The sequence below is a fragment of the Akebia trifoliata genome, chromosome 2 (genome assembly GCF_017979445.1).
Source record: "Akebia trifoliata isolate Shusen 1 chromosome 2, ASM1797944v1, whole genome shotgun sequence".
NCBI lineage: Eukaryota > Viridiplantae > Streptophyta > Magnoliopsida > Ranunculales > Lardizabalaceae > Akebia > Akebia trifoliata.
Genome location: NC_141376.1, coordinates 6,470,451 through 6,495,242, shown reverse-complemented (window position 1 = coordinate 6,495,242; position 24,792 = coordinate 6,470,451). Strand labels below are relative to the sequence as shown.

General features: G+C 35.6%; 1 protein-coding gene across 1 annotated transcript; it reads left to right on the top strand.

Moving 5' to 3' along the window:
* The first annotated feature begins 6,290 nt into the window (after nt 1–6,290).
* On the top strand, nt 6,291–24,671 carry HEMD (uroporphyrinogen-III synthase family protein). The gene is made up of 10 exons (XM_086425955.1): nt 6,291–6,553; nt 9,385–9,472; nt 10,355–10,421; nt 11,043–11,161; nt 12,549–12,644; nt 14,578–14,633; nt 22,559–22,644; nt 22,869–23,003; nt 23,985–24,036; nt 24,169–24,671. Exons 1-10 carry the CDS (start codon nt 6,359–6,361, stop codon nt 24,181–24,183), a joined length of 909 nt encoding a protein of 302 aa, XP_086282081.1. The 5' UTR covers nt 6,291–6,358; the 3' UTR covers nt 24,184–24,671.
* The last annotated feature ends 121 nt before the right edge of the window (nt 24,672–24,792 follow it).

Sequence of the window (24,792 nt, the reverse complement as noted above, 5' to 3'; positions counted from 1 at the left end):
CAAAAATCAGCCCATTCCAAAACTTCTAACCCCATCAAAAACAGTTCATAAAAAATGGACGGTCCACGATTTTTCAACTTGTAAACATGGGTTAGAAGTTTTGGAATGAGCTGATTTTTGGTGAGGATGATCTCCTCACCGTAGAGATCATCCTCACCAAAAATCAGCCCATTCCAAAACTTCTAACTCATGTTTTGAAAAATGTTTTGCCAAAAAGTTAGCCATTGAACGCTACCCTCTATATATATGGGGTGAATCATAGGACATATGTAAAAACAATGGTTTTTCAAAATATGAATTATAAGTTTTGGATTGAGCTGATTTTTTGCAAAGATGGTCTCTATAATGAGAAGATCATCCTCACAAAAAATCAGCTCAACTTGAAACTTATAAATCCATCAAAGTGGTTTACAAATTTTTGGTAAAAAATCAACGGTCCACATTCTAAATAGCTTTTGATGGTGTTAGAAGTTTTAGATTGGACTGATTTTTTTTTAAGATGATATTCTCATCACAGAGATCATCCTCACAAAAAATCATCTTAATCCAAAACTTCTAATCCATATTTTGAAAAATTATTATTATTACATTGTTTATATATATATATATATATATTATATTATTGTTGTCTCTAATTCTAGTATTCATCGCAATATTTCATTACAATATTAATTTGTTTTTGAGGACATACATGACTAATAACTATTTAAGAAATAAAAAATAATATGATGGATGATATAGACACCTCAATTTGATTGGGCCCCCACTCAAAAGGAGAAAAAAAAAATTGATATTCTAACAAAATCCTTCAAGGGACTTTAAAAGTCAAAATTCTTGAAAATCGACTCTTCGATCAAATCAAAGGTCCTAGCACCCCTAAAAGTCCTATGGACTCACAATAAGGCCTTATAAGCCCACCACCTTCTCAACCTTTCACCCTTCTAACCTCTAACTTGAACAATTTCTAAGCCCACCTACGGCCCACTAGTCACTAACCCCCTAATCTCATTTTAGCCTCACCCTAAAACAAACCTAACCTTAGCCAATATCTTAACCTAACCTAACCCTAATCCCATGCAACCCAACTCTTAGTTAAACTCTAGACTCAAGTCAATTTTAAGATTTAAACCCTTATCAAGTTAAAAGCCCAACCCAATCAGGTCCATACCCATATCCATGATCAACATCAATCAAAAGAGATAATTATCACCACCACCATTCATCTGCCAAATTCTTTTAACCAACCCCATCATCATCATCCTCAAAAAGTAAACCAACCCACATCCTTTTTCATTAATCAACTCACCTAACACATACACCCACACCCTCGGGACACTTGTCACCATCTCCTTCACCCTCCCAAACCTAATCCCTTACATAAATCATTATTTTAACAAAACACTCACACCCCTTAATCCCACTTAACACTCAACTCATGTGGGTTGAAAAATCCAACCCATTTTGATAAAAAATGATCTATTCCCATCATCTTTCACAAATACCTCTCCAACCTCAAAATAACAACCTCCCAATGCCTATACCCCATGCCATTAGCCTTCAACAGTTCAACCCATCACCTTTGACACTTATAACCTTAAAAGCAACCCAAGAAATCTACAAATATTCATTATGCTTTTAAAAAACACTCATACTCTCAAATCCTAAAATATTCAAAACAATTCTCAACTCCTTTCCACTCAACTCTGTTCTTTTCTCACTACCTCCTCTCTTTTAAAAAATACTCACATAATTCTATTAAGGACTTAAGAAAAAGAAGAAGAATAAGGAATGAAGAAAATAAGTCAAGACCTCAAGATGGATTAGAGAAAAGCCACACTCCCCTCTCCATTTCCCTCTCCTATTTTCCCTTCTTTCCCTCTTTTTATTTTTTGCTTTTAGAAAGCCTCCTAAGATGTAGTGTTCTCCCTCCCATACCTTCAGTAGAACGAACTTCGATTCAGTTGAAAGTATAGGAGTTGTAACCATTTTAGAAAAGAAAATTATTTTAAACCCCTAAACACAATACATTTTAAGACAATCGGTAATGAGACCTTTCTCAACCCATGATAATGGGCCCACAACTATTAGCCAACACTTTTTAAAATTAGGTTCTTAAGGCATGATTTGAATGAGGATCATCTCTTGCAATGAGATGATCCTTATGATTCGAATTGATAGCAAACCCCTTCTCAGTAAGAGTACAAATTGTCTATAATTCGACATTTTTTTTTCGCTTTTATTAAAAAATGACCATGTTTTTCGATATTACCATCATTTGATAAAGAGAGAGAGGGGGTGCCTAACACTTTCCCCTCTCTCTAATCGAGCATTTACTAGATCCTAAGTGGATTGGTGTTTTAATCTATACGAGAGTTACCAAGATGCCAAAACAACTTTTTTTTGAAGAAAATATTTTTCGGGTGATCGTTCACATCATTCTCTAAAAAAGAATGATGATGACTCCAAATTCATGTAGAGGTGATCTTCGGATTCGAAAATCGCTTATCTACAAATGGTATAAAATTCTTTATATGAACAAGTTTCCAACATTTTGGAAGTGGATTCCTATATTTTGATAGTGGAGATTAAAGAAGGATTCGCACCCAAAACACCAGATCTAGGTTTGAGAATAAAAGTGACACCCTTAATAGAAAGATTGGGTCGCTAAACTTATGACTAACAAGATACGTATTTGCTACGAATACCCATAATAATAACTTGACATTATTAAAATTAAGCGAAAGAATCATGCAAGAGGTATTTGAAACTTGAGAGAAATCTACGTTTTGGTAAAGGTAAATCAAACCAGCAAATTGAAATGAAAACAAAATAACAAAAAGAGAGAGAGAACATCTGTTCAACACATAAAAAAATAATAAATTTTCCATTAAATATCGACTTTTGATTTGCTTTCCATGTGACCATCTATGATGATGGATTATGGGGAGCAACTAAGGGATGAGTGCAGTTTACTAAATTGGGTAACAATGAATGATTATACATTATACTATTCGTTAAATTGGGGTTGGGTGTGGTTTTTAATTTGTTTATTTTTCTCGTTTCTTGAAAGGTGAGAGGTCTTTGTTGGAGGAAGGAGAGTCTTGTTGGGGCTTTAATGGATTGACAATTAGGTTTTGGCTCTCTGGGTGCATATTTTATATGTTTACATACATGCAAATGATGATTAACCACATTTAATTCTTTATATTATCTTAATCTAAGTTCTCTCAAATAATAAAATAAATAAAATGGACTGATGGGCATGAGGTTCATCATATTCTATGAACACTTGAACCATCTCACATGTAGCATTCATTCAATACGTGGTCCATGCAGGAGCCTTTTAGTTAAAGTTGAGTTTCTACAATGGTCATAATTTATCTGGATAAGAAGAGAGAAACATCTGAAATCACATTCAGCTGCCTTTAATGTTAGAGTCGTGACAATCTGACTTAGGCACGTGGCATACTCAATCGACACCCCTACGTGGCAGATTTGGAAACCGAAGATCTACTTTCCTCAAGATACAAACCATCACCTTTTTCTGAGGAACGTTGTTCTGTATCCTGAGGAGAGCAGATCTACGATTCCCGAACCTATCACGTCAGGGGTGTCGATTGAGTATGCCACTGCCTAAGTCAAATTATCACGATTCTTAATCTTATTCATTGTTAGTGTCATCGACTCTACCAACCACCACTGTAGGTGTAAGACCGGTGGATTTATTTTAAAATTAGATTAGGATCCTTTTTTTTTTTTTTTCCTTGGTTGAGTTACAAATTATTTTTATATGTTGGTAATTCAAACCAATTTAGGTCTTGTTTATCTAGAATTCAAATCGAATTAGAAGTTTTATCGTAATTTGAGATTGCTTTCTATAAATAGATACTCTTGGATTTTTATAATAATAATAATAATAAGGCCATGGTTAGGAGCATCCACCATATTAATAAGGGCGTCCACAAACTATTGAAAACTTAAGTTTTACTATGATTAAAGCACCTCACCTGTCGAATTGTTCGTGTCGACATTGAAGGAGGAATGTTAGCATGCCTCCAAAAGATTTTTTTGGCCTATGTCAACATGTTCATGTTGACATTGCTTGGTCAATGGCGACATGAACATGTCGACAAAAAAAAAAAAAAAGGTGCCGAAATATATTAGGGTGCTCAAATCATATAAATAATTAAGTTCATGGGTTCCCTAACTAAGATGGTTACCCTTATTGAGAACGGGAGTGCCTTTAACACATGTCTAATAATAATAATAATAGCTGTCATACACATTTTTTTGTTGTTTTAAAGATTTGAGGCAGCACTATCTTCTGTTCATGTGCTGGTTTGGCTTTCGGTATTGGGGAATTATCCAGAGATCATTCTTTGGTCAAGTTTGCTCATGTGCTCATTTGCCTTCTTAATTGGTATCAAACATGGTTAATTTTTTGGGTGAGTTTGTTTGGTAGAGTTTCACAATTAACAGATCAACACTTCGGAGAGTGTGAGTAGTACATTGAAAATGAGCATATGTTTATCTAAGGAAAAGATGGTCAGTGAGTTCAAACCCCTTCATTGGCCACTCACAATGATTTATTTTTATTTACCTGTAATGTTTGATTTGTGGGGTATTGCATGTAATTGGTGAGGAGGGGGGGGGGGGGGGGGGGGGTGGATTTGGGTGAGATATGGTGCTCTAGAGGCAAGTGGCCTCACTCCTAATTATCTAATAGGCCCACGGGGTTTGGAATCCCTGTCATAAAAAAAATTGTAAAAAAGAAAAAGATGGTCAGTTTACTAATTACCATTGTGTTAATTTTGAATGATTTCATTATCACTTGAGATGACACTAAGTAATTAGTTACATTAATCTGAGATGGTCTTTGGGGAAGGTTTGACATGAATTCATTTAGGGAGCTTAAATACTATTTTAATTTAAAAGTAGATTGATGCGATGAAAGAGTGTTATTGTGTCATAAGAAAATATGCAAACTTGGTAAGTAAGGTTGATTTTTTGGGTATATTAGACTTGAGCCTACGATCTCAAAGTTGCTTTGCAAATTTTCATACCAATTGAACTGGGTATAAGGCTAACTTGGTAGGCAAGTTTGAGATGAAAAACTACAAGATAATCCCTATTTCACTACAAATAAAATGATGATTTAAAAAATACTGTAAAGAACAAGTTTATTTATCAACAATAGATCAAAATAATTTACTTAATGTTGAAACAACTCAGACATTAATTACACAATTGAAGTGGGAAAGAAGCTAAGGAATTGGAGCAAGTATCTACTCCAAAGGCACAATCACAATTACGTAATTGAACTAATTAAGGCATTGATATTCATGCGATTCTCACATTTTTGATGTGGAGGGGTGTACATAACCGTAGATGTTTTTGACTCGAGAAAACACATTTATGGCTATGTGCACACCTCCACATAAAAAATGTGAGAATTGCATTAAATTTCAATGTCACCCTAGGATTTTCTTTATGCAAATACATGAACAAGAGCAGAGCCAATTTTACCCATGTGGGGCAATGTAAGAGTGTAAATTTTTTCGTGAGACAACATAGTAGTAAAAAAAAAAAATTTGTAAAGGCAACTAATGATAGATTTCTTTATTAGTTATCTGTCTCAATACTTCATTAATCTTTATTAGATTTGAAAATTATTATGAGGGCAAGTGCCCCACAACGAATCCGTAATCCGGCCCTGTACATGAACGAAAGATGAAATATTAAAATGCAATCGATTATAAAAATGTGTGTCGGTTGGAGGGTGCGCAAAGGAGAGGAAGTTGGGGTTTATTAATTTATGCGTTGTTTATTAATTAATTTATGCGAAAAACGCGAGATTTTTTCAAAGAAAAAAAAGCTTTGCTATCCAAAACAGATATAACTTTTGATCTATATAGCTCCAAAAATTCCATCTGGCATGATCATTTCATCTCACTATTCACATGGATATTTTACCCCTTGTACCATGATAGATATTGATCACCAATCAGGATCAGTTGTAGTGTTTAGGGTAATATGGTCACTGGTCCTTGATGACTCTTTTAACTGAGGTTAACGATAGCAAAGTTCACTCCTGTTGAAGAAGACTCAAGTAGGTGGGTGGATTGATAAGATGTGATACGTGTCAAAATATCATTTGAGGATATACTTCGACGAATACATAGAGGCCACGTGGAATTATATCAGATTGTTGGGTTCACAAGAAGGTGCGTGGTAACCGGTTGAGGCGGTAATATTTTAATGGTTATATAATATGTGGTTGATTTGGGCACAGGTGGCTTGGAGTTGGACACGGGTTAAAGAAAGTAAAGGGTAGATGCTCTGAAGCCAACACGTTTCAATGGCTCAAGCCTCTCTCCTCTCTCCCTCTTCTCTCCCCTTCTCTTCTACTTCTTTTTCCCTCCACCTTCACAAGAGATCTCTCTGTACTTGTTTCGGAATCCAAGTTTCTTCTTCTTCTCTCTCTACTTCTCAGAAGCCGAAGGTAGTCGTCACTCGCGAACATGGAAAGAACGCCAAGCTCGTTAACGCTCTCGTAATCTCTCTCTCTCTTTCTTTGGATTTTTCTTTCATTTTGAATCTCTGTTTGAAGTTGTTTTAAACCTTCAATTATGCAATTTGGAGTTTTAAATTTGAGAGATGTAGCTTTTATGATCTAAATGAGAAACATAGAAGAGTAGTTTAAACAATGCTGGATCTCTGTATAAAATGCTTTCTTGAAGAAAGTTGACTTAAGTATTTTGAAGATCAATTTGAGATATAAGGTGTTTGATGAAATTCTAGATGGAGATTAGGTATTTATGAAATCCTACTGTAGAGAGCCTCCTAAACAAGAATTAGCGGTGCGGAATTATATCTTTGTAGTTTTTCTCTTCTTTTTTTGGTAAATGATTCTTCGGGATATTTATTTATTACATTCTTTTAATCCGTGATTGGACGCACTCTGTTGAAGTATTTATTTAGTGAGACTCGTGTAAATATGAGATGGTCGGTTTCTTTGATAAATGTGCATGAACCAGGTCTAGAATCTTGACCTGGCTCACGCACACTTCGATGTCAACTATTGGAAAATAATGCCCAACGAAAAAATAATAATAATAATACTAGGAATCCACAAGCAATATTGGGATAAAATAAAGAGTGGTGGACGAATCAACTAGAGACACAAGACATGAAAACTTATGTTGCTCACTGCTAAGCGCTGTGTTCCAATAATTTAGAGCGTTCATCATGCAAATTACAAGAGAATTATTAGATCCCAGACTCAGCTCATTTGCATTTTGATTGTAGAGCTGTTGGAAGAGATTGACCAATGCAACAAAAATAAAGACAAGCATCGGTAATTAAAGAAGGTTTGTGAGTTTTCATAATTGATACTACCATCTGGGTTCAAAACCTGTCTTTATCCACTAATTACTAACCTGCTTGACTATATTTAAAAAAAAAAAAGGAAAAAGAAAAAAAGAATACAAGCATCCACTAGAATTAATTGCTTACAAGAAAGAAGAGAAAATAGGCAACCACACAAGGGTATAGTAACTTATGTGGTCCACTGTTAAGGACTACATGAATTAGCAATGATCAAATCTTCCATTATGTAAGTTGAGTAAACTTAAAGAAGGATTTTGTTAGGGCACACATTAAAGTGCAATAAATACACTTTGGAAATTGGAATTTGAGGGTATTTTGGTAAAAAATAATTTTTTCAAGGTCATTTTGGGTACAAAATCCAATTTCCAAAGTGTATTTATTACACTTTAACGGTAGCCCTTAGGTCACAAGTTAACACCCTTTAAAGAATACTGATTTCCCTTGCTCCAAAGCCCTTATCTCTACTTACAACCCTCTAGCTTCCTTGAGACACTCTTTCCAAGTTCTAAAGATATTTAGAATCCTTGTCCAATGAGTTGGACGCAATTGAGATTTCCATCCAATAATTGAGCTTTGGAACTCATTGCACAACCAATTTCGATTTCTTTTATTTTATTCCATTTCTTAGGTAAAAGAAATCTATTAAGAAATAAAACATAAACTAATGCTATTCTAGGAAGTTAAATAGTCCTTCCTAGACTAAAGCTGGACCATACTTTAGCTTCCATCATCCCTTACAGTAAGACGCCATCCAAAAGCAAAACCCTTTACAATCTATAAATGAGTTCCATCAGAGGAATACATAGTGGGTAACACATCTTTGATTTTTGTTTTTATTGAAGTCTGGTGGAGAGTCTATTGACCATTTATTCATTTAGTTTATGTTTGCATGGGAAGTTTGGAATCATTCATATCCCTCTTCCACATCTTTTGGTGCTTTCCTTCCATGGTCGTATCTTTGTTTCATATTTGGTAGTCCTTGGTTTTTACCTCTAGAGGAAGTATTTTTTGGAGCTTGGCCCCATTTGTCATTTGCTGGGGCATTTGGAAGGAGAGAAATAGCTGAGCTTTTGAACATAAATAATATTCCATATAAGAGGTCATAATTAGCATTGTTGGTTTTCTATTCTTCTGGCGCAAACCATTCAAAGATTTGAATCGGTTCGTATGGGGGATAGTATTGTGTTTTGGCCTTTTTCTTCTTTTCTTCTTTCTTTTACTTTTCTTTTAGTTCGTAGGTCTTCTCAACCTCTTCTTTTTATTCAACTAAGTATATAAAAACGAGCTTTGTAAGAGGTCTAATACAAAACAAGGCAGGGTCTAGTAAATGGATGAGGAGGTGATTAGCCAAGCGCTGGCTAACTTAGTTGGTAGTCTTTGGGTGATGATGTCAGAGACCTGGTCAAAACCTGCCAGCACTGAGTTACTCAACTCATTAAAAACAGGCTTACCCACCAAAAAAAGAAGATAAGCCATGTGCCACATGACTTGCATCTGGGGAAAAAGTCGGTGATAATCCTTTGATAGCTTATTGAATGTTTCATTGTGAAGATGTCCTCTCAACGGACCACTCCTCTCAACGGACCACATAAAAGAAGCTGCTCTGGAATCTCAAATGAAAAAGCAAGGAAAGTAAAGCTAGAAGAAAGTTCAAAGATGAGTAAAATGATCTTTAAAAAAAAGCCGTATGTACCATCCAATTGTAGTAGAAGAAGCTCATTGTTTGAGGCCAAGAATATGCTGCTAGTTTTCATTAAGTTCCATTTATTTAAGGAGTTGAAGGGCCTTTTTTCTTTAACGGTTTTATGTTTAGATGGAATTCTCTTTAGCTAAGTTCTCTTCTACCTCTATGTTCCCTGGAGGCCTTCTTGTCCCCCCTGTTTCTCTCTAATAAAAATCTTTTTTCCCATGGAAGAATGAACACTACATATTTAATAATGAGTAAGTCCAGGAAAGGGAGTTTGATGTTGTCCATTGATTTCATTTATTTTATAGGCCAAACATGGCATTAATTGCTTGGAGCTTCCTCTCATCCAGCATACACAAGGGCCTGATTTGGATAAGCTTCCTGCCGTATTAAGTGGTAAATTCTTTAACCTCATGATTTATGTTTTGACTTCCACACATAATGTTTTGTTTTTCTTTTCACTGTCTCTTTTCAGTCGTATCTTGTTCATAAACTTTGTAGGAGTTTCTTTTTTTCCTTCCTGGTACTATCTAATGCATGGACCTGAAAGGTTCTTGGTGCCATTATTATTTCAACCAATCTTAATTTGATTTATTAATCTGTTTTCAAGGAAGCTTGGTAGATAGGTCAAGCTTGGTGATACCACTGACTTAGCTGCTTCTATCCAAAAAAGTTTTGTGAAAATTGGGACTTTGTGTGTGTGCCATCTCTTCCCTAAATCATTACTTCTTATTTTTAAGTGAGTACAGGTAGGGAAATCTCTGAGGTACCCTACTATCTAATCTAGAAGGCATTTTGTTGGTTGTTATATGCTAAGGTCGTGCAATTACTTCAATATTGCTCTATGTTATTATTAGGGAGTTACTATTTGAATTTGCTTTTCTGTTTTTCACCACAACCTTCCATCGTTTCTAGCATTGAAGACAACCCTCTAAATAACACCTTTACCAGTTCATATGACATTGTTCTTCAAAAGAAGTTCCATTATCAAACTACACACCAAATGTGTGCAAAATAATTTATGTCCATAAGATTCTCAAGAACCCTTTGAATACTTAATAGGTGTTTTTTTCCCCCACATATTCGACATGTGCTGGAATATCTGTTTCAGAAGACTTTTGCCTTTGATTGGGTAGTCTGTTAAATTGCATGAGTTTCTTGGACCGAAAGGAAATTATGAATTATGGTTGGTTGTCATTCCGGAGTATTTCCTCAAAATCACTTGCATAATTACCTTGTGGATTTATGTATGCACTTACTGGATGCTTTTGTCAACAGATAGTACATTTGACTGGATAGTCATAACTTCTCCGGAAGCAGGGTCAGTGTTTCTTGAAGCATGGAGGTAAGCATTACAAGTTGTTGGCAGTAGGCTTGTAGTACATCCCTACAATTTGTATACAGAGGTAATTACAACTGGGACCCCCACCTAAGCACAATTCTCGACCTCCAAAAGAGAGAGGGATGCGTCTCAGCACCTGATCTAGGTAGCTGTATGTTTCTGTAATTGTTTGATCACCAGTACTGCTAATGCTAAAAAGCAAGAGTACGTTTCACATTATGAAAATCAATATTTGAATATATATGTGGTTTTGATATTCTTATGCCGTCTTGTTTATAAAATTTCTATGGGTTGAATTTTACATTTTTCAATCAGCCAGCGGAAAATGTAAAATTTTCCAATTTGCAGAACATTTAGATTTTGAGGTGAGTCTATCTTGTCTTCCATACATCCTGGAAAAGGTTTTTTGGTTAGAAGCTGGAAATTTTATTTTGGATTGGTAAAGAGATTTCATTTATCACCATTATTTTTTTAATCACCATATTAGTTGTATTCTTATTTGATAGGAAAGATTTTGTAGAAACAAGAGAGAAAATAAACGTTGATTGTATGCTTTTGAGTTTTTCCATCTGAATGATATGACTACATTTGGATGAGAAATTTAGCCTAAACATTGGTTCTTAGGGCCGCTGGGACCCCAAAAGTTCGGGTAGGAGTGGTTGGAGCTGGTACAGCAAGCATCTTTAAAGAAGTAATGCAATCAGCACATCAGTCTCTCAGCGTTGCCTTTTCACCATCAAGAGGTATGTTATCTTCACCATCAAAAAGGAAGTGATCCAGTCCTGAAAGAGTCAATGTGTTTTCCACCGTGCTCTCCCTGTTTGAAACTTTTGAGTTCAGTTTGCCTCTTGGTTGCAAAAGAAGCATGTTTCTTGTCTGCTGGAAAAGGAGATGTTTCTAATCTCTATATGAAAACCTATCAGCGGATTCTCTCCACACAAAAATGCATGTATGCTTTTGGATTTCTGTATACGAGTATAACTTCGTTTGTTGGCTCATTGATATAGATTATAGGATGATACACAGGCTTGAAATACATGTATTTGGGGGCCATGTAGATAACCTTTTTACCATCCGATTGTACACTGAATTGTCCACACCTTGAAGACCATCCTCATAAAATTGCAATCCATGCTGACATGCTTTACTTGACAAAAACTTGACTTTTATTCGAAGAATCTGGACGATTCATTCAAACAATTTAAGTTAGCCTTTTGATCTAGTTTGTTGAAGGATCTGGACTATTCATGTGGTTTGGCTTTCTAGCTCTTTCAAATTTCTTTCCCCTTTCCTAGGTCTGTTTCTTCCTTATCCCAAGGCTGCTTGTCCTCCCCTTTTGGAGGTAAGAAGGGGAACTTTTTGGAGCTTGAAGTACTTTGTCATCTGTTGGAGCTTGTGGAAGGAGAGAAATGAGTGGATCTTTCATGGTCAGGAGTTTCTGATGTTGTTATTTTTCGGACTCATTTTCTTTTGGTGTGTAAGCAATTGAAGGACTTTAAGAGGCCTTTTTGAGGATTTTTTGTTTAAATGAGAGATGGTATATTGCAATAGTGGGGGTAGTAGTCATTAGGCCTTGAGTTTCTTTTTGTTTGTTTGTTTGTTTGTTTTTTTCCTGGTTCTTGTTGAGGTAGGTCTTTTTGACTTGCTTTGTAATTGCTTTTTCTTTTTGTCAATGAATTTTACTTATAAAAATGATAAGAGAACTTTTTTGTTGTGTGTGTGTGTGTGTGTGTGTGTGTGTGAGAGAGAGAGAGAGAGAGAGAGAGAGAGGGGTGATTTCTAATCATTACATACAAGTGGTTACCCTCTGGTTCCCTTTGTTTTTTGCTTTCATATTTTTGTGAGGATTGGATGGACTATTTCTTTCTAGATGTCATATTACAATCTTTCTGTAAATTAGCGTGGTGGACTAAAAGGATATGTTTTCACGCCACTACTTTGTTCTCGTCTTTTATTCTTGGATAACTTTGTACAGTGTCAATAGTATTTCATTCAATTTTGGGTTTTTCTTGTTAGATTGAAGTACAACTTTTTGAAATTTCAATGTTCGTACTGGATGCTGAACCATTGATTGATTTCAGATTGTCTAGAATTCAATGTATATTCTAATAGTTGATTGTTGACTTCCAGCAACGGGCAAGGTGTTGGCTTTGGAACTTCCAAATTACGGGAATAAAAGATGCACTGTGCTGTACCCTGCTTCTGTGAAGGCTGGTAATGAGATTGGTATGTTTACTACTGCATTTGTTATGTTTGTCTATCCGTTGTATAAGAATGTCTTTAAATGTTATGCTTGAACATTCATTAATGAATTAACTCCATGTTTTTGTTTGTGCTCTTGTGATACTGACAACCTCTTCTTTGTGGAGTACCACTCTCAGGTCCACATTTTAAAATGTGTCTTGTTTTGAAGCACTTTGTGAGTTGTGAATCAATTTATGTATGAGTCCTATTTTCAGTGTAGGAGATGCAAGAGCTCTGGCTAGTAACCTGGGTTTGGCTTAAGAAATTTTCTACTAGTTTGTGGTGGGGCCAATTCTTGTTCCAAAGCCATTTTTGGCTTGATACTTGATAGTTTTGAGAGAAGGTTGGAAGCCTAGAAAGTGTAGTACTTATCTAAAGGTGTGAAAGTTACTTTGATCAGAACTGCTCTATCTAGCCTTTGAGTTCACTGTTTCGATGTTTCAAATTCTGATGTTAGTGACACTCAGGGCAGATAGTTGGAGACATCAATGAAGACTTTTCTAGGGAAAGAGGAATGGACCAAAAAAAATTCACTCTGTCGATTTGAAGCTAGTCCATTGTCCTTAAAGATGGGGAAGTTTGCATTTAAGGAGTTTCAAAGCCATGAACACAGCTGTATTGGGGAAGTTGCAATGGGGAGGAAAGAGAAAGCATCTGGGGGAGGGTGATGGTAAGCAAGTTCAAGTGCCAGCTGGATAGGTGGGACACCAATGAGTTGAAATCTTCATACAACCTTAGTGTCTAGTGAGGTGTCTCGAATATAAGAATCAATTTCTAAAAGGGAGGGAAGTCTTTAAAGAATGGTCCCTATACCACACAACCCTCCTAAACTGGGTGAAGACATCTTCGTGGAATTTAGGGCTCAAAAGGAACTTAAACAACTGGGGGATAGAAATAATTTCTAGTCTTCTAGTTATGATAAACGAGTTCTCGGTCTCTCCATCCAAGTTACACTCTAATGTTTGGAGTTTGGTGAAAAAAAGAGAGGTTCTTAGGTCTTTTTATTCATCTTCTAAGCATACTACATCTCTGCAGTTTCCAGCTTTGTTTGTATGGGGTTCCAATGCATGTTTCTTTTCTTGGACTACCTAAATTTCAACAGTGGATGGGTTGATTTCCCAAAAAAATATCATGGTTGATTTCTGTGTCATGAAAAATAAATGAGGATTTAGAATGGAGATGCCATGTTCTCCTTTAATGCTATTTGCTTCTAGCTTCCATTTGTGATCATTTGAAGCACACAAAATGAAAGGACTAAAAGGTGTTCAGAGATAAAGAGGAGCCCAGTGTCATGTTGACCCTCAAGATTAAAATGCTGATTTTCAGTGGTCTAGGGATCATTGAGGATCGCAAAGGTTAATTTTTGACGAGTTCGTTCTCAGGTGGAAATTTGTTTTTAAAAACCCCTTCTAATCTTGTATAGTATTTGATGGGACACCTTGTCTGTACTGTTTTACCTTTGTTGGGGTTTCCCTTTATTAGAACACTCATTATACTTGCCCCTATTATAATAAAGCTCTAAAGGCGAATTTTATTCAATAATCAGAAGTCTCTTTGCATTTATAAATCTATCTGGGAATAAAATCCTCAAAAGTGAACTTATGATCTAAGTAACAAAGCTCAACCATCCATCTCATCTGATGTGGATGGTCAATATTTTTTATTTTCGACTATTTGATCTCGAAGGCTCATGTGTATGATCTGCGTCGTAGTTTCTTTGTTATTCTTTATCTTTCTGATACTGGATGTCCAAAGTACAAAGAATAAATTTTTTGTTAATTTAAATCTATAGAAGCACAACAGGGCACGTCACGTCCTTGCGTAAATGTTGCAGTTTGTTACTGTTAGCACATTTTTTTGCATAACATCAGTGGGCATATTGTGTTATGTGCTTACTATGGTTGACTTATTGCAGAGGAAGGCCTGTCTGACCGTGGATTTAAGGTCACAAGGCTGAATACATACTCCACGGTAATAAAAAATTCTCTTTCAAGGCTTCAAGCATGTGTTCTTCTACATTTGTGATATCATATTAGACCCCTTCAGGTTTCCACTTTTTTTTCTTTTTTTCGATAACAAAGGGTATCCGGGGCTGCTTGCGAGCATCCTGACTGGTCCCTACGCCCCGCACCCAGGCTATGGCTGGTGCCTGCTTGGTCCAAGCCAGTGCATGGCCACCACAGGAATATAATTGGTGGGATTCGAACTTGAGACCAACTAGGGAGCAAATGATTGTGAGGGCCCCATGACGAGCCAACAGATAAATTGTTTTTATGATTTTGGCCTGGTATGGTGGTAATCAATGGCCAGGCTTAATTTTTAGCCTAGCCATAGGTCACTACTGGCCAGGCTTAATTTTTAGCCTAGCCATAGGTCACCACTGGCTAGAGTAATAAATTGCATAGTATGGTGGTAACCACCGACTAGACTTATTTTTAGCCTGTCCAAAGGTTACCAATGGTTAGAAGGAATCTCTAGATGATATGGAAGTGACCAACGACCAGAAGGGAATTTTGCACTGGTCATTGGTCACCTAAGGTCAGTTCTATTAGGCAGTTAGGAGGCCTATGTGCATTCGAATTTGTTATGTGTAAATTATCCTTTAAGCCTCATTACTTTTTTATCAATTTTTTTTTTATAATTTTATTTTTTTTACCCTTGTTTTAATTGCCTAAATAATGCATTTATCTTTCTTCTTAGTAATTTAACAAATCTTCTAACAAGAACTTTTGGTCAAGTTGGTTCTCACTTGAGGTCAATCACCCCACTAACCTTGGTTTGTTAAGATACATTAGAGACAAATCCTCCTTCTAAATTCTTCATCGTTCAAAGGATTTCCATGGCATTCAATGTAATATAACCAATATCTATAGTTTTTGACTAATTTGTCTACCCAAGAGAACTCTCTAGAATTTGTGCCTGATGACCAACCTATCTCTAATTTGTTAGAGATTCTCTCAAGGGAAATGATTAAAGAAGTAAAAAACCTATCACCTAATTACATGTCATTTGGGTTGTCTCCTTCTCAATTGACTCAAAGTTAAGGTTTTAGGACCTTTTTAACCTTCAGTAAAAATTCTGTAGAATTTTTTTGAGGTTTACCATCATACTCATTGATGATTAAGATTGGTAAGACTCAACTAAAGGATAAAGACCATCAAGGTCAATGATAGAAGTTAGAAATGGCTCTTTGCATGGAGGTTTTATTGCAAATATTGAGGATCCTATGAATTAGGATAAATTTATCCCCAAGGGTCTCCTAAACTCTTAGAAATAGGACCTCTATTCAAGACAAAAAGGGAAGAGGGAAGGATCCAAGTTTCTCTTTAAGGAGGAAGAGCTCTAGAAAAGAGAATTTTGTCCAAATTGCTTCCTAAAGCATTTTAGCTTACCTAGACTCTGTCTAAATCTATTCTCAAACCTCTAAGAAGCTCTAAATCAAGAAGAAAAAAGAAGAAAGAATAAGAAAGAAGAAGAAAATTAAGGTGAGGTTGAATATTTTATATTCAAGCAAGTCTATTCATGTCTTATTTATTTGCAATAATGTAAATCTCAAGCTTGTCTTGTGAGGCTTTGAGATAGAGAGTAAGACCTCCTAGAGATAATTTCTTCTTATAAGCCCTCAATAAGTTCATTAAGAGCCTTAAAGTAGATGTTACTTTATTTTTATGGAATTTAAATTTATAGTTTAGATGTTCTATTTTATTTACTCTACTTACATTTTTTTTAAATTTTCTAGAATAACAAATTTTCTTGCTTGCCTATTTTAATAGCTTAAGGGCTAAAGAGTAATCCCTCATTGGAGGTAATCTTCATTTTCTAAATCCAAGACATGCATACACTTTGTACACACTTACTTATATAATGGTTACAAGGAAGAATGTAAGTCCCTATGGACTTATATTCAACCTTAAGAGCCAACAAAAACAATTCAAAATTGACACATTGCATGCATAAGGTCCTTAGCCTTTCCATGGTGGTGTCCAACTCATAGATACCTCTTAAAGGCTAAACCAATAAAAAGAAGCTCCCAAGTGAGCGCATAACCTTTCAAAAGAGTTTTGAATCCAAGAAAGTTACATTCACATGGATTCTCATCAAAATCCTAGTCTCATAAAAAATTTCAGTAAGTCACATTCCCATTTTAACTTGCTCATTGTCTCATTTTGTTTTTTTTTTTCTAAGATTAGACTATAGATCTTCTAAAAACAACCTTTGGATCCAAAATAATGTGAGATTTACATGGATTCTCACCAAAATCCTAAGCTCACAAAAATTTTCAGCAAGCTTCTTCTTTTGTTTCTAACTTGCTCATTGTCTTAAATCTTTCATTTTCTAAAATTAGACTATAGTTGTTTGATTTTCTTAATTTTTCGCATTATTTCTTTTGTTTTTAAAAAATAAGTTAATATTTTAAAACCACACTTATGGTCATATATTGGTAACTATCTTAGGATGGGTAAGATAAGGTGCCTAACACTTTCCTTGTCCCTCAATCGAACCTCCTTACCATAGATTTTTAAGTAGACCATTTCCTTCATCTTTTTGATATGTGAGTTACTACAAGCCAAAAAAATAGAATTTCACAAAATATTTTTCATAGTGTCCATTCATACTCTAATTGAATGGTGACGACTCCTAAACCCGTGTAGATGAGCTCAAACCTTTCCCAAAAGTTTCGAAGTCCATGTATCTACAGCCTTAGCCAATTCATATCCACACCATTCTACTGAGGCATTTCCTCAAACACTTGACGTGTCCAACGTGAAACAATTGCCCTAAGCTAATCAAATTCTCCCAAATCCCTACCTTAAACAGTTCATACTCATCTAACCTACCATTCATTTCATTGAGGTTATTTCTCAAGCACGTGGCACACCCAACGTGAAATAACCGCCTCAAATCAATGAATACCTCACCAACACCTTCAGCTCATCTAACCCTCCACACATTCCATTGAGGCATTTTTCCAAACACGTGGCATACCCACCATGAAATAACCATCTCAACGTTCAACTCATCAAAGTCAATTTTAAAACACCTCATTGTTTTATTGAGACGTTTTTACAAACATGTGACATGCCTAATGTGAGATAACCAAATCAAACCAATAATCACCCTATCAAAGCTTCTCAAATTCCTACATAGGCTAATTCAGAAGCCTATATGCTCTCAAGGCACATCATTTCAATAATTCATTTCATTGAGGCATTTCATCAAACACACCCTTAGCCTCTAATCTTATCCCCAAACCACTCCGAATACGTCAATCTACTCTACCACCTTCTATGCATTCACCAAACTCCACAATCCAATTTTATTTTCAATAAAAGATCGATTTATTTCATCTACTCATAATCAAACCCGAAAAAGAAAAAAAATAACTCTTGTACCGAAAAGATCAATTTATTTCATCTACTCACAATCAAAATCTTAGGCTAACAAAAAATTCCAACAAGCACATTTTTTGTTTTGGATACCACCATGGAAAGGCTCCAAAGTGAGGATATAACCTCTTGTTGCAATTTTTTGTTAGGGTAGGACTTTGGTGAGAATACATGAGGATTTCACCTTCTTTTTGGAATCCAAAGGCTCTTTTAGAGGTTATGTGCTCACTTGGGAGTATTTTGTTGTTGGTTTAGCCTTATGAGGTGTTCATGAATTGGACACCACCATGGAAAAGCTAAGGACCTTATGCATGCAATGTGTCCATTTTGACCATTTTTCTTTCCATCCGAAGCTTGTCTTCTCCATGGCTTGTCCAGACCTTCACGTACGAATTTTCGAATTTTTGTTTCTGAACGTGCTCCATAGCTTGAATTTGACTTGTGAGTTGACTCGGCTCCATTTTTGCTTGTCGTGTCTAATTCGCAACATTTTGTCATGTGATTATCGTTCTCGATCATGCTAATCATTTTTCTTCTTATTTCACCTAAAGGTATGTGATAATCTTCTTTATGTCCTCAATTTGTTGTTTTGTCTTTTTGAATTTGTGGGGATGTGATCTTAATTGAATGGATTGGTATAAGAGTTATTTTTTTTCCAGGTTTGATTGTGAGTAAATGAAATAAATTGATCTTTTATTAGAAATAAAATTAGATTGTAGAGTTTAGTGAATGTATGAAGGGTGTTAGAGTGGATTGATATATTCAGAGTAGTTTGGGGATGGGATTAAGATGTTATGGGGAGGTTATTTCATTTCGGCATTCCACGTGTTTGATGACATACCTTAATGAAATGGATTATTAAAATAATGTGCCTTGAGAGCATGTAGACTTTTGAATTGGTTTATGTAAGAATTTAGGAGGCTTTGATAGGGTGATTATTGGTTTGATATGGTTATCTCATGTTGAGTACGTCACATGTTTGCAAAAACATCTCAATGAAACAATGAGGTTTTAAAGTGGCTTAGATGAATTGAAGGTTGAGATGGTTATTTCACGGTGGGTATGCGATGTGTTTAGGAAAATGCCTCAATAGAATGTGTGGAGGGTTAGATGAGTTGAAGGTGTTGGTGAAGTATTCATTGATTTGAGACGATTATTTCACATTGGGTATACCACGTGCTTGAGAAAACACTTTAATAGAATGAATGGTAGGTTAGATGAGTATAAATTGTTTAAAGTAGGGATTTGAGAGAATTTGGTTGACTTGGGGCAATCGTTTCACATTAGACACGCTAAGCGTTTGAAGAAATGCCTCAGTAGAATAGTGTGGATATGAATTGGCTAAGGTTGTAGATACACGGGCTTCGAAACCTTTGGGAAAGGTTTGAGCTCATCTACACGGGTTTTAGGAGTCGCCACTATTCAATTAAAGTGTGAATGGACATTATGAAAAAGGTTTTGTGAAATTCTATTTTTTTGACTTGTAGTGACTCACATATCAAAAAGATGAAGGAAATGGTCTACTTGGAAATCTATGGTAAGGAGGTTCGGTTGAAGGACGAGGATGATGTTAGGCACCTTGTCCTACCCATCCTAAGATAGTTACCAATATATGACCTAGGTGTGGTTTGAAACATTAACTTGTTTTTGAAAAACAAAAGAAATAATGCAGAAAATTAAGGAAATCAAACAGTTATAGTCTAATTTTAAAAAATGAAAGATTTAAGATAATGAGCAAGTTAGAAACAAAAGAAGTTTGCTGAAAAATTTTGTGAGCTTAAGATTTTGGTGAGAATCCATGTGAATCTCATCTTATTTTAAATCCAAAGGTTGTTTTTAGAAGATCTATAGTCTAATCTTAGAAAAAGAATAAAATGAGACAATGAGCAAACTAAAATGGGACTGTGGCTTGTTGGAATTTTTTATAAGCCTAGGATTTTGATGAGAATCCATGTGAATCTCACTTTCTTGGATCCAAAGCTTTTTTGGAAGGTTATGTGCTCACTTGGGAACTTCTTTTTGTTAGTTTAGCCTTTAGGAGGTGTCTATGAGTTGGATACCCCTATGGAAAGGTTAAAGACCTTATGCATGCAATATGTAATTTTGGACTATTTTTATTGGTTCTTAAGGTTGAATATAAGTCCATAGGGACTTACACTCTTGTTTGCAGCTATTTTATAAGTGAGTGTGTGCAAAGTGTATGCATGTGGTGGACTTAGAAAATAAAGATTACCTCCAAGGAGGGATTACTCTATAGCCTTTAAGTCATTGAAATAGGTAAGTAAGAAAAACTGTTATTTTAGAAAATTAAAAAAAAAATGCAAGTAGAGTAAATAAAGTAGAACATTTAAATTATAAATTTAAATTGTATGGAAATAAAGAAAGAAAATAACATCTACTTTAAAGTTCTTAAGGAGTTTATTGAGGGCTTATATGAGGAAATTGCCTTTAGGAGGCCTTATTCTCTACCTCCAAGTCTCGCAAGGCAAGCTTGAGATCTACATTATTACAAATAAAGAAGACATGAATAGACTTACTTGAATATAAAAGAGAAGGTTAGATAGAAGGGGGAGTTTAGAAAATAGGAATGAAAAGATTCAACCCCACCTTGATTTTCTTCTTCTTGATTTGGAGCTTCTGGGAGGTTTGAGAATGGACTTAGACATAGTCTAGGTAGGCTAGAAGGCTTTAAGAAGCAATTTGGACAGAATTTTCTCTTTTCTAGAGCTCTTCCTCCTTGAAGAGAAACTTGGATCATTTTCTCATCTTCCTTTTTGCCTTGAATAGGGGTCCTATTTATAAGAGTTTGGGAGATCCTTGGAGATAAACTTGTCCTAATACATAGGATCCTCAATATTTGCAATAAAATCTCTATACAAAAAGTCATTTCTATCTTCTATCATTGATCTTGATGGTCTTTATCCTCTACTTGAGTCTTACCAATCATAATTATCAATGGGTATGATGGTAGACCTCTAAAAAAATTCTAGAGAATTCTTGATGAATGTTAATTGGGTCCTAAGACCTTGACTTTGAGTCAATTGAGAAGGAAACAACCCAAATGGCATGTAATGAGTTTTTGACTTCTTTAGTCATTTCCCTTAAGAGAATTTCTAACAAATTAGGTATAGGTTGGTCATTAACACAAGTTCTAGAGAGTTCTCTTAGGTAGACAAGTTAGTCAAAAGCTATGGACATTGGTCATATTACATTGAATGCCATGGAAATCCTTTAAATGGTGAAGAATTTAGAAGGGGGATTTGCCTCTAATGTGTCTCAACAAACTAAGGTTAGTAGGAGTGATTGGGCTCAAGTGGGGACCAACTTGACCAAAGGTCTTTGTTAGAGGACTTGTTGAATTACTAAAAAGAAAGATAAATGCATTATTTAGGCAATTAAAACAAGTGTAAAAAAGTATAAAGACAAGGTTTTCTTGAGGAAAAAACAATGAGACTTAAAGAATAATTTACCCTTAACAAATTCAAATGCACATGGGCCTCTTAACTATACCTAATAGAACTGGACTTAGATAGCCAATGGCCAATGCAAAATTCCCTTTTAACCGTTGGTCACCTCCATATCATATAGAGATTCCTTCTAGCCAATTGTAACATTTGAACAGGCTAAGAATAAGCTTGGCTGGTGGTTACCACCATATTATGCAATTTATTATTCTAGCAAGTGGTGACCTATGGCCAGGTTAAAAATTAAGCATGGCCATTGGTTATTACCATATCAGGCCAAAATCATAAAAATAGTTTATCTGTAGGCTCGTCGTGGGGCCCTCACGATCATTTGAAAATTGACTCGAGTCGAATCCTCGAATCCTTTTTCAGAATGTTTTTGGTACTCTTGGGCTTTGTTTAGACAAAAATGGGGTGTCTACAACTTGGATGCACTTTCTTCCCCTTTTCCAGACTCTTGGTGTTTTCCTAGATCAGTGATTTAATTAATTCAAAGTTGACGGTCCACCACTATGATTGATAGGGAGATGATTTTATGGTAGTTAATTCCCTTCGCGGTTTTTTGTGCCTTTGGAAGGAGAGGAATGACAAGCTTTTCAAGCGGAGGGAGCTTTCTTTGTAGGAGGTCATCATTAATATTTTGCGTTTTGTTTTCTATTGGAACAGGCTGTTTAGGGAGTTTAGAGGGGTTTATTTTGAGGATCTTCTCTTTAGTTGGGTATTGGTTTGTAAAGGGATAAAGCTTTCATTTATCAAAAAAGATAAAATGATAATGATCTCATGGGAATCATTCTCACCAATCAGTCCATTTTTGAAACTTCTAACCCTTTCAAAAATGGATTACAATTCGAAACACTGTTTTTAGATGAGCTGATTTTTGTGATGAGGTGATCTGGTGTTTGGGTACATGCGATTGGGTTCATTGCATATCTTCGTCATAGTTGGGTACATTGCATATCTCCGAAACTTATAAACCTAACAGAAGTGGATTATTAAGTTCAAACATTGTGGATCATCCATTTCAAATTCAGTTCATTCTTTACAGGTGCCTGTCCATGATGTGGACCATTTGGTTTTAGCACAAGCACTTTCTGTTCCAGTTGTTGCAGTGGCTTCCCCTTCAGCGGTTCGGTAAGTGATTTTTTTCTTTCTTGCCATTAATGTTGTTAGAAGAGAACCATCATCTCCCTTCTTCACAACCATCTGTACGTACATGTTCCCGTGCATCACCTAAATGTTGAATTCAATCACATGGATCTCACCTTATCTTTTTCCTAAATACTATCATATGGTTTCTTCCCTTTCTAACAAGGTATTTCTTTTGTTTTTTTTTTCAATCTACCCTATTGCAACAGGGCTTGGGTCAATCTTGTTTCAGAATCAGAACGGTGGGACAATGCTGTAGCCTGCATTGGTGAGACAACTGCTTTGGCTGCAAAAAGATATGGCTTGAAGAATGTATACTACCCCTCTAACCCTGGTCTTGAAGGGTATATCTCTCAATCATTGAAAGTCTATTAACTGAAAATTCTACCATCTATGAATATTATTCTAGCATTTACCACACTAACTGTATGCAAAATGTACAAATGCTAATGCATCTGGACATCTAGATGTGTCACACATACTTTCTTATGGATTTATATTTGCTGCTAATGGGAGCATTTTCAAATACTAGATGGTACCGGTCAGGAAAGCTTACCTGTGTCCTTACCATTAATATGAAAATGAAAGTGTCCCTGTTTGCAACCGCCCTTTAATCTGGGCTTGGGACTGGCAATGTAGTGCAAAGGGGACAATACACAGGCGGAATTAATATAAATGCTAAGGGTAGAGATAAATTGACGTGTCATGTTTGTGGATCTCCCCATGAATGATAAGGCAGGAAGTGTATATTTATGCAAGGATCTAAATTCAGTTCAGAGCTTTTCTATGAAGCTGATTCATAGAATGCAACTCTGACTGCTATATCTTTTTCTTATGAATAGAAACTTGTCTACTGATGATCCTTCAACAGAGCCATGGCTTCTGTTGGTTGAAGTACGTTCGTATTGTTCTTATTACATCAATCTACATTCTTCTTGTTCTTGCTCTATTAGACCCTTTGACTTACACATTCCTTCTAGCACTAGTCTTTGTTGCACATTAATTTAGTCTTTGTTGCAACATCTTCTCTGCTATACTGAATCTATGAGTATTTAGTTTCTTAAAGTATAAATGGTCTTGCTGCCATCTTAAAAAATTTATCCTTTTTAACTTGCTTTAGGCGAGTTGGTCACTTAGCACTCCTTAAACACACCTCCATAAATTTCTCAATGGTCTGTAATTAAACAACCATCAGAATATAGATTCCTTCTCACCTGCATTCATGTGTTTAGAATTTGTTGCTATATTCTTGGTATGTTTGTATCTTTTACACACCTTCTTAATGGAAATTTAGCCCTTTTGACTCATTATCCTCTCATTGGCAGGTGGGTAGATTGTATCCTTGAAGCCTTGAGAGTCCATGATCAACTTCAGAAGGTTCAAATCTAGCTCATCAGAATTTATTTATTTATTTTTTTATATTGAGTATTTTGTTGCGACAGTACCATCATTTGTTTTCCATAAAAAGATGAATCAAGCTCTTTTTTTCCCCTTTTCCTTGTTCCCCAGGCCTTGCTTTGTTGATGAGGAACAAACAGTTACAGGATTAATGCAAGGCAACGGCTTCTTGCAAATGCTTCAGTACTAGCACATATGCTTATCCAAAGAAAAAGCTAAGACAAGCTCGCTACCAAGACCAGAAACCGTTCTCGATTCCAATATACTATAATCCTATATCATGGCATTGCTTCCTTTGCAGAAAACTCGAAAGGCTAAGGAGAATTGAGAAAAGAACGACTCAACGCCAAGTTACATGGATTATGTTGTAAATGTTTTTTTTTTTTTTTTTGAAATATTAATGTTTTGTAGGAACAGGACCTGCATATCACAAGTATGGGGACCGCATGTAGAGTTTCTTTATCATATAGTGGCATAATAAGAGGCCTTTTTATTGTTTTGGTTAATGAGACAGATGACCTGTACATCTCCAGTCTCTCAAAAACCTTTCAACATTGAGTTGGATGTGGTTGTTCCCACCCGACTTGAACTAATAAATCATGATTTCATCTCAATTTTGTGGTTTGATGTTCTATCTTGTATGTTTTACGTGGGCCTCTATACAGAATTCATGACAACTGATGTATCCATGTTGTGTCGAGCACTCTAATATCCCAATTGATGTATTTAACCAAA